The 10841-nt window shown below is 52.9% G+C and overlaps 1 protein-coding gene across 9 annotated transcripts in view; it reads right to left on the bottom strand.

Moving 5' to 3' along the window:
- Positions 1-372: 372 nt before the first annotated feature.
- Positions 373-10841, bottom strand: part of FARS2 (phenylalanyl-tRNA synthetase 2, mitochondrial) — a 572601-nt gene continuing 562132 nt past the window's right edge. For all 9 annotated transcript variants that reach the window (XM_079777471.1, XM_079777466.1, XM_079777467.1 and 6 more), the window contains one exon: positions 373-633. In XM_079777471.1, coding sequence (XP_079633597.1) covers positions 495-633 — 139 coding nt within the window. In that variant the 3' untranslated portion in view covers positions 373-494. The remainder of the gene's footprint in view (positions 634-10841) is intronic.

The following is a 10841-nucleotide window of genomic DNA, read 5'->3' as shown; positions in this document are numbered from 1 at the left end:
GCCACGGGTTGTGAAAAGCAAGTGGATATCTCGCCGGCGCAGGGCTGTGACTCCCTCACTTTCGAGGGGGCCCTGGCATTTCATCAGCGCCCTGCCGGAGGCCTGCCCTTTGCGAGCAGAAAGGGGAGAGAAGGAAGAAAGGAACGGAAGCTGATTCAGAAAAGCTTCCAGCGCCCGGAGTTCTGTGTCCTCTGTGGCTCCGTTGCGACCCGGGGGAGCCGGTCCGCAAGACTCCCTCCTGGAGGTGGCAGGCAATGGGGCCGGGGCCGAGGACCCAGCACACCCCACGCCTCCTGAAGGAGAGGAGCTCTCCCTCTGCTCCTTCCTCACCTCTCCCAAGACAAAAGACAAATGCAGTATCAACAGTTTCTCAAGAGCGATCCTTTATTGTCTGAAAGTCCTAAAACTGACCCTTTTATCAAAACAATATCCTTTTTTTGTTCTTCAGCGAATCTGAGAGGCCCGAGGGCCGCATCCCCGGTGCCGCCGCGCCATCAAAACCTGCCCTCCACGGCCAGCAGCCGCACCGCGGCCTCCTGCACGGCCCGGTGGACGCGCGTCACCTCCCGCTGGGACAGCGTCCGCTCCATGTGGCGGTAGGTGATGCGGTAGCAGTGGCTGGTCTTGTGTGTCCTAGAGAATACAAGAGAAAGGCGGTGAGTGAAGGGCACGCGTGCTTGCCTCCACCGGCTCTGACCGGATCTCCCGGCCCCAGGAGAATGGGGCCGAGCTGCAGGGACTCCTGCTGGCAGCTGCTTCTGTTACAGCCACTGGGAAGGACGTGGGTAGAGCATCCTTGGCCCCATTGGACCAGGTGCATCCAAAACCCCTGGGAGGAAGCTGGTTAGGAATGTGATCGTGGGCCAAGCCCTGGAAACTGTGGTTCAGAGGGTGGGAGGTGGCCCTGGGCGCGCGGGAGGGACTCTGAGAGCAGACGGGGCCAGGGACCAGCGCCAGCACCCCTGCACCTTCCTCACGTCCGAGGAAATGGCCACGTTGGGAGGCCCACTGCAGTCTCTGCAGGCCCAAGACCGGCCCCAGGGCTCGGGCTGCCCGGAGAGCCGGGGCGTGCCCAGTAACCGTCAGCAGCCCTGCGGGCCGTGGGAAGCACAGACAATGTGCCATACAGACTGCGTGTCATCTCCGTGCCACGCAAACAACCACTCTCATCCTCTGCTTCTGCCGGGCTGGGGAGTCGATTTTCAGGGAATAGCCGGTGGTTCTGGATGATAGACATGGTGGCAGCAATGCCTTCTGCGTGCACCACAGCTGCTGGGCATCAGCACGAGCTCGCGGGAAGAGCTCGCCACCAGCCGGCAGAGCGCCTGTCCCGGCGGCCTCCTCCTGGCCATGCGACCGGGGGTCTGAGCTGCCCTCTTCTGCCGAGCCACGCGCATTCCTCTTTCGCAGTCCCAGCTGCGGGCGAGCACAGCTCTTCCTCACCGCAGATGGAGCAGCCGGGCAGGCCGCTCTCTCTGGCAGGGGAGGTGTGCTGCGCCTCCCATAATGCTGGACCCTGGTGGGTTCCCTCCGGCCCCCTGGAAGACCCACAGGTCCCCCTCGCTGCCACCTGGGTCTTTGCTGCCAGAGGACTCCTGGCACTTCACAGGTCAGCTCTCAGGGGCTCTCCCCTCCTTCCTCTCCTGCCTGTTTTCCTGCCAGGCCCCCTGGCTGAGTGGAATATACCAGATCAATGAGGGCCGAGCCTTCCCATTTGCTCCTTTGCCTCCTCTAGTGTTTCCTGGACCGAGGAGGCCCGGCTGTCAGAGGCCCCGTGTAAGGTTGGAGGATGCTTTCTCTCAGGGCAGGGCCCTGCCGCGCCGGCTGGGCACACGGCAGGACTCCTCCACCAGCTGGGCCAGATCATTCCCTGCTCATCCCCCGTCGCTGGGAGCCATGCCTGACCCATACGCAGCTGCTGGGAGTTCGCAGCAGCCCAGCGCGCCTGTCCGGGCTGCTCCACGTGCTGGCCACCACACCTGCCCCAGTCTCAGTGTCTTCTCCAATGACAGAGACAACAGCACTTACCCAGCGGCCTCTCCAAACGGGGCAGAGACCTGTCTGGACAGGGACCGCACGTTATAAAGTGCCATACGAGTGCCAGGAGCCACTGCGGTAACTTTTTTCACTGGCTCACCCTGAGCTGAAACGTTGGTAATAGGGCCACCTATGAGCTGAAATTTCCAGCCAAAGAAGAATGGGGAGCAAAGTATCTTCGTGTTTCTGTGTCTTTCAAGGAAGACTCCTGAAAGGATTCTTGGGGTTCAAACAGCTTCTACAAAACCGTTGGATGAGTTAGATGTACATGAATCTTAAGCATATGGATTAATTTTATAAGTTGAGAGGATAGTATTTGGCAGAATATTTGGTGATAATTCAGAAGATTCGGCTGAAAATCAACCAGGTGTGCCTTTTCTGAACATCACTGAGAAGAGAGAAAGAGACTTCCCTTTCTTGTTTTCTAGAAGTTTCTGTGTGGGGCTTCCCTGTGGTGGGACGTGCTCCTGTCCTTTTGCTGGCTGAGAGCTGAAGGGGGTGAGCTGGCAGCTGGCCCTGAGGGGGACCTGGGACTCCCTGTGCTGAGCAGTGAGTGGTCTGCCCACGAAGACCACGGGGCCATTGGCGGAGGGACCGTGCTCATCACTGAACAAGAAGACAGGTTCCTCAGCGGGAGGGAAGTCCTCCGTGCCCAGCCCCACCTGTCTGGATTAGGGCTCCATTGATTCTTTTTATATCACCTGTGCAGCCTCTTTTAGGCCCAGAGCTTCTCAATCTTTCATCTGCCACGACCCCCACTGTCCCTCAATAACAGCAGCGGCAGCAATATTTATGTAGCTTGTTACGTACCAGGCACTGCTCTATGCCCTTTGCACATGTCGACTCATTTAAGCTTCACAACTCCATTGGGGGTAAACAGATTATTGTTCCCATAAGACGGATGAGGAAACCGAGGCACAGAGAGCAGAAGCAACCTGCCCAAGGTCATGCAGCTGGTAAGTGGCAGGGCTGGATTCCCAACGGGGCGCTCTGGTGGGGATGTGAAACGGTGCAGCCGCTGTGGGAAACCGTGTGGTGGTGCCTCGAAAACTTAAACGTAGAGTTACCATGTGACCCTGAAATTCCACTCCTGGGAACATACCCAGGAGGGCTGAAAGTAGGTGTTCAAGTAAACACCTGTACGAGAATTCTCAGCAGCACTGCTCACAACAGTCAAAAGGAGGAGGCATCCCCTCCGCCCCCCGCCCCCCGCCCCCCGGGGTGAGTGGCGACAGCGGATGTGCCCGCCGCAATGCCTCCCATCACTGAGCTGAGGCAGGGCTGCCCATGCTTCAACGTGCATGGGCCTCAACACATGCCAAGTGAACCAAGCCAGACACAGCCCACCATCACTGTGGGACCCCATTTATATGACATTCCAGACAGGGGATCCATGGCAATGGGAAGGAAACTGGTGGTTGCCATGGGTCGGGGGAGGACTGTCTAATGGCACAGGTTTCTTTGGGGGTGATGAAAACGTTTTGGAACTAGATGGACGTGGTAATTGCACAACATTGTGAATGCACTCAATGCCACTGAATTGTGCACTTTAAACATAATTAATTTTATGGGAATTTTACCTCAATTAATAAAGCTAGAGGATTTCGTTTCAGAGCCCAACTATCAATGATGACACTGGACTGCTCCACCACATTCCTCATCCGTTCCCTTTCTCAGCTCTGACCTCTTCCTCTACCCCAACCTCCCGAGGAAGTGGTGAGGTTTGCAAAGGATTGTTCTGTTCAAGGAGATGAACCGAGGCCGGGTTCCCCTCCAGCTCTGCCCTTCGGCTAACGGAGAGGGCACAAGCTGGAGAGGGGGCATCACTGGGACGGGGTGGGAAGCGCCTGAAGGGGGTGCATTAACGAGGTCTTTCCTGCTACCGGGCCCCTAAAGGTGGCTGGGAAGCCACAGCTGCGGGGACAGAGATGCACCTGCCACAGCCCTCAGGGGCCACAAGTTTTAGGACAAGAAATCTTCCCTGAAGGAGGTAACAGTCTGCATGACAATGTGGGGTTGTTTAAAGGCAAATAAAAGTTGTTTTTGTTTGTTTGTTTTTTAATGTACTTCACAGCTTCTACTCATAGGCAAAGTAAATGAGAATAGCCATGCTGAGTGCGAGAGGTCAAACTTCATTATAATGATTTTGAAGAGAGTCTAAACTTCTTTGTGTGTGTGTTGGAATTTCATTTCTTTGAGATATTGGCTAAAACGAATTGGTCAGTGACAAGAGCTTGAATTTCTAACAGAGATTTTAGTGTGAGAATCTTAGAATGTTTGAGCTTCCAGGGCTGCAACTATCACTAGTTCACTCACAGATTCATTTAGTCATTCAGCAAACAGCAGGCTCCAGGCACCGCGCTGGGCACCCAGGACTCAGGGTGCCCACCCGGGGCTGGGGCAGCACCCAGGGAGGACAGGTGTTCACTTACCTCCAGCGAGGAGAACACGGGGCAGGAAGACAGCCCACGCTCGCCAGAGAGCAGCAGGGTATGAGTGACGCACGGCGCTCTGCCCCGCCACCCCCACCTCTTCTGCTCCCCCTGGCCTAACATCAGCTCTCATTTGAGATTCAGCCTGGCTCACGAACCTGGAAAAATTACTCACACTCCTGAAATTTACTTCCAGTTGGATCCCCTTCCCTGCTCCGCCGTAATCATCAATGTCCACTGGACTCCACCGCCCGGTGCATGCCCAGCTGCTCCCGCGGTGAGGGGAGCCAGGGCCGAGGGGCGGCCGGGTGGGACGGAGGGTGGGCAGGGCAGCGGGCAGGCATTCTGTATTTTAGTGCCTCTCCTTCCCAAGCCCTAACCTTAGAGCCAAAGAAAAAGATGCTTAAGTGCAGCACATAGTTAAGTCTGGGTTAGCACGGGATCACCAACATTTTAGATGTTTAAAGGGAAGCTGCCCCACGTCTACCCTTTTTTCCTGAGCAACTAAGAGATGAACTTAAACAAGTTTCAAAAGTACAGCTGCTGTCCAGTTCTCAGTGTGCCAATGAGAGACTTCCCGAAAGGACCCAGGGCTTTGGGAAGTGTCACTGGAGAGGAGGAACAGGGGGCAGAGTGAGAGGAGGGCTGGAGTACTTCTTTCACACAACCACTTGGTTCTCTCAGCAACCACACAGCTCTGAACTCGAAATAAAACCTTCCATGGGATGCAGCCCACACCCCGCTCCTGCACCATTCATGGGGGTCTGCTTTCCCATCTGTGGCCAGAGCAGTGACTTCACATTCTTGGGGTGCACTGGCACCTCCCAGAGCAGACGGTCCATGACCAGCAGGCCCTGCAGTCACCGCCTACTCATGCGGGACTCCCTGGCCGGAGAAAGTGCTCAGGGTCCCGAGGACGGGATGTCCTGACTCTCCTGTGCAGAAGCTGTCGGAAGCTCGCAGGCTAAGCCCCGTGCCCGTCAGGAGGGTAGGACCTGGCATGCTTTCCCAGGCAGGGTTTCAGTCAGCAGGAGGAGCAATGCGGCAGGAAAAGGACGAGGGCGGGAACCGTTTGCTCACGGCCAGCCCAGAAAATGCAGACTGGAAGGAGGCATGGTGGTGTGGAGAAGAACCCGACTTCGCAGCCAGAGACCTGGGCTCACTCCCTGCTCTCACCCTTTGCTCCCTGTGTGATCTGGGCAGCTCCCCGACTCCTGGAAGTGAGGACAGGACATTTGCTTCCAGGGTTTGTGCTGACGCAGTGAGGGATGCCTGCAGAATGCTAATTCAGAGCCTGGCTGCCCAGGATGGGTGCTTAATAGCTACTGGCTTGTCCCATCTCCCCTATTTACTCATGGAGCTCACTGGGGGAGGAATGTCACTGTTCCCTATGAGTTTCTGTGAACCTCCCTAAGAGGGCTGGGGCCCGGAGCAGTGTCCCGCCTGGAGAGCATGCGCACCGTGGCTGTGGCTGGGAGAGCCAGGAATGGAGTCAGGGACAGTGATGAAGTATCGCTCAGCATTGGGCATGACTTACACAAGTGGTCTGGAAATTAAGCAAATAATTTCCCCCTTTACCTTCCCTGTATTAAAAAAATAAAAGGAGAGAATGAAGGTCTGACAAGACCGGAGCCAGGGTCTCTATACCCCTTTTTCCAACAAACTGCCTTGAGGTTTCCTAGGACAGAGGCACCCCTGGTGTCATGTAGGGAAATAACAGGCCAGGGAGGCAGGAGGCTGGGGTCCCAGCCCAGCCCGGCTAAGCCATCTAAGCTCCCCCACGAGAGGGCTGCACTAATCGGGCTCCAGGGCTCCTTCCGGCTCTAACCCCCAGCGTCAGCAGAGAACAGAGATTTCTGAAGTCAATGCCCCTCGGCAGGAACGAGCCAGCCAGTCGGCCACCATTTGCAAAGCCTGCACAGGATGGAAGGGAAGAGGGCGGAGATGGAGAGGAATTTTCAGGCCGGCTAAAGCACAGATGCGAGATGCATTAGCGATGAAAGCAAGAAGGAAGTGAGTTGGCCTGCGCTCCCCAGTGGGCCGTGCTGAGTGCCCGCTTCCCCCCACTTCCCAGCCATGAACCTCGGAGTTGCCTCCCCTGCTGCTGCTGTGGTTGCAGTTTCTTCCCTGAGGGATTGCTGTTCCCCGGAGTCAGTCACAAGAAACCCAGCCAGGTGGTTCCCTGACAGTCACTGCCTTGGGAAAGGCAGCCCCAGTGGCGGCCTTGGTGGAGGGAGAGCAGGCGCAGGGGGAGAAGCTGGCTGGGCGCAGCCCACATGGTCCTGCCGCCACACCGGCCCCCGGCCCAGCCCAGCCCGGCCCAGCCCGGCCGTCACCACAACATTGGCAGCTTCAGAGCTCCTTAGAGGCGCACCGTTTGTAGGCAGGAGATGCTTTTTCACATCAAGCTCTTGCCAAGTCCTCAGAGAGGTTTCAAAGCCTCCCCCACACCACCCCGTTCTATTCCCATCAACCCCAGGAACGTTTCCTGTACTTCGGAGTTGTCATCTCACGCCAAGCGCTGGAGAGCAGGCCAGTGTTCCTGGTCTCTACACGCACGTGCACGTGACAATAACTGCTCCGGGGAGACCTTCTAATAGCATCCCCCACGGAGAGGCGCAGGGACACCCTGGCCCGGTGCTAGCGCTTCCCAGCCACAGGCCACTGGCCCAGTTCCCAGTCTCCCATCCTGTTCTCATTCTGAGATACGGACACTGAACTCACGGGATTGCCGAAGGAGCCGAATGAAAAAGTACACATGTACAGTGTTTAGCACAGTTCAGGCTTAGAGTGAACACGTGGTGTGGCCATTTCCGTAGCCAGAGATTATAGGCTTCTGCTTTGGGCCACACAGGAAGGCCCGAATGACCTGCAACAAGTCACCTGAACTTCAACTTCCTCGTCTCTAAAAAACGATTACTAATATAATACTACAACGTGGAGAGAACTTGAAGACGTTATTAAACAACATAGGCCAGTCACAAAGGTTGAACATGACATCATTCCATTATATGAGGTATTTAGAGCAAATTCATAGAGACAGAGAGTAGAATGACGGGTGCCAGGGCCAGGGGGTGGGGACGGGGAGTTGGTGTTCAATGGGGACAGAGCTTCAGTTTGGGAAGATGAAAAAGTCCTGGAGGCGGAAGGTGGTGATGGCACGCATGTGCAGGGCACTGCCGGGGCGGGGGTGGGGCGGGGGTGGGGGGTGGGGGGGGCGCGTGAAGAGGAGACTGGCTCCATCCTCCCAGACAGCTGTTCTCCCTGATTTCATGAACCTCGCAACTAAGCTGCCCTTCAGATCATGCAGGTCATTTTTAAGATCCCTCCTTGTAATGCTAACAGGGTTTGGCCAAATTTGAAAGTCTTTTAAGCTGTTCCATTATCTTCTCAACCATCCTCTTAACATTTGTAACAACTTGAAGCAACCAACATCTCACGTTGCACAGATTTTCTAAGCTCTGTGCTTTCTGGTTGTGTAGAAAATTTGGAAGAGATTTTATTTTTCTCCCTGGCCTAGTGAACGAAGCCAAAGTCAACAGCGCTAACTTTAGCTCCGCTGTCCCCGCAGCTTCCCCCGCACGGCATGCTGACACTTGGGTGGACGAGTCAGCTTACACCAGAAGATTGTGGTAGCTGAAGTGCTACCTTTGGTCAGCAATTATTTATTCTGTGCTGAGGTAGACTTTGGGGGTATGCAAAATTGGGACACAATTTGCTTGATCAATACATAAATATTCATGAAGTGGCTGTTCTGTGCATGGCACAGTGGCAGTGTGAGGGGAAAGAAATTTTAAAAAATAATACAAAGAAGGATTAGGTTAGATAACCCCCTATTTGGGGGTTAAGACATTCATGCATGAAAAGACAGCTAACAGGACAAAGCTATTAACACTAAATATTAAACTGATTACAAGGATTGTAAATAACATCAGTCAGAAAAGACTTAACGGAGATGAGACTAGATCTTAAGGCAGTGGTTCTCAACCTTCCTAATGCCGCGACCCTTTAATACAGTTCCTCATGTTGTGGTGACCCCCAACCATAAAATTATTTTCGTTGCTACTTCATAACTGTAATTTTGCTACTGTTATGAATCATAATGTAAATATCTGTGTTTTCCGATGGTCTTAGGCGACCCTGCTAGTGGTTCTCAACCTGTGGGTCGACCCACAGGTTGAGAACCGCTGCTGTAGAGCCTGAGACCATCACCCACAGATTGAGAACCGCTGCTGTAGAGCCTAAGACCATCGGAAAACACAGATATTTACATTACGATTCATTAACAGTAGCAACATTACAGTTATGAAGTAGCAACGAAAATAATTTTATGGTTGGGGGTCACCACAACATGAGGAACTGTATTAAAGGGTCGCGGCATTAGGAAGGTTGAGAACCACTGCCTTAAGGTATGAGTAGGATCTTAAAGTATGAAGGGCGTGGGGTGCATTCGAGCTGGCAAAATAACATAAGCAGTACTAACGGTGGGTGCATTCATTGCATTTCCCCTCTTCCATTTCAACAAAGAGTTGCTGAGTGTATGTTCTATAAATGGTCCAATGAGGAGCTGTCCACAGGATGCATGCCCTGCCAGAGAGGGTGACGTACAATGACATCAGGAAGTTGGTTCTGGGTATGGCGGGAACAGGAAGTGACTGACTCTGCCTGGGAGAGAGCAGACAGTCTCACACACTGGTGCCAACTGAATTGGGGCGGGGAGTATTGAGACATAAATTTGGCACATGCATAAGTGGTAAAGGAGAAACACCATTTCTATAAAGGCACAGACGGAATCGTGAGCACACATGGACAGGCTGAAGGAGAGATGAGTGGTTCAGAGTGTCTGGCTGGGTGTATAGAGGATAGACTACAGGAATGGTGGGCAGGAGGCTGTGGGGTAGGGTGGCTCACAGAGGAGGGCCTTACACATCTGGTTCTAAGAAGCCTCAACTGAAAATCCACCAGTAAGCAATCATCCACAACAGAGTCGAGGACCAGGTCCCTGCAGAATCCTGTGGCTGGTAGGACTTGGCTCTGACAGTTTCCCTGCATCTAGAAGCTAGCCCTCAGTTCCTTTTACATCTCACTCCTCCCAAAATGACAGAGGGCTGCTGAAACATTATGGCATCTGGTACTAACAGCCACCCAACCTAGGAGCATGCTGTGTCTGTCCTCTACCCATTATACATGAGTAGAATTACCCATGACTGCTTTATGTTTATCGCGTTTATTTCTTTAGTGAGTGATGGGTGAAATAGGCTAATTATTTTAAGAAAGACTCAGTGTCCAGTTAATTAAAAATGAATTACATATTAGTGAGGAGAAATTTACATACATTTCCAATGACATCTTTATTTTGCAAATGCTGTAGTGAAGGGTCTAATTAATAGCACCATCTCTCAACAAATAGTGAGAGAGAGAGAGTAACAAAATAGGGGCTTGGCTGGCACGCTGAGTTTCCTCTCTCTATAATGTTCTGGGCTGGAATATGGCAGTGATATGTTGATTAAGTATTCATCATGCAAGCAACATGTTTCATGGATGCAATGAATCCAAGATAAGGGACCCTAAAGATTTTCTGGTCTATGCTTGAGTGTTTTCTATAAAGCCTATGCTGATTGCTTCTGGGCCATTCCGGGGAAGAGGGCGTGCCATTTTCACTGAGCCCACCAGTGCTTCTGTGTTTCTACTCCTTGGTCCTGTTTCACTCCAGTCCTTCTTCCCCATGACAGCCCTTCAAACCCCTCAACTCACTGTCAACAGCAAAGCAGCAGGAGGGCCTTTACTGGGGACTCTCAAGACCACTGGTGGTCAGAGTGGGAAAGGGCCTTTGAGGCAGAAAATGTCATGTTTAACATCGCTGCCTCCAAGTTTAGATAGCCTTCTGTCTGTATATCTGTCCATCACCCACCCATTCCATTCATTGATCTGTTCGCTCATTCAACAAATGAAGTGAACATGTACTATATGCCATGTATTCGACTAGGTGCTGAAAATCTAATGGTGGAACAAAACAAAACAAAATAAAATAAAACAAAATGACCTGACTTCCTGAAACTCACAGTCTAGCATAAGGGACAGGCATTAATGAAAGAATTACAAGGAATTGTAAATTGCAACTACACTGAAAGGGTTTGAAAAGGAGGTACAAGGAGCTGTGAGGCTACATAAAGGGCAATTAACTTGGATGGGTAGGTCAGAGAAGGTTCCCTGTGCAGGTGTCAGTGAGCTGAGATCCGTAGAGGGTAGGGTTTAGTGAGGTGAAAGGTGAGTGGGTTAATGGTGGGCAGAATTCCTGGTAGAAAGAATAGTATGGACAAAGGCCTGTGATCTGAGCTCAAATCCTAATTTCTCCTCCTCTAAACTCTATGA

The sequence above is a fragment of the Cnephaeus nilssonii genome (assembly GCF_951640355.1).
Source record: "Cnephaeus nilssonii genome assembly, chromosome: 7".
NCBI classification, from domain to species: Eukaryota; Metazoa; Chordata; class Mammalia; order Chiroptera; family Vespertilionidae; genus Cnephaeus; species Cnephaeus nilssonii.
Note: the sequence above shows the minus strand (reverse complement) of the source record. Positions and strands in the feature narration are given on the sequence as shown.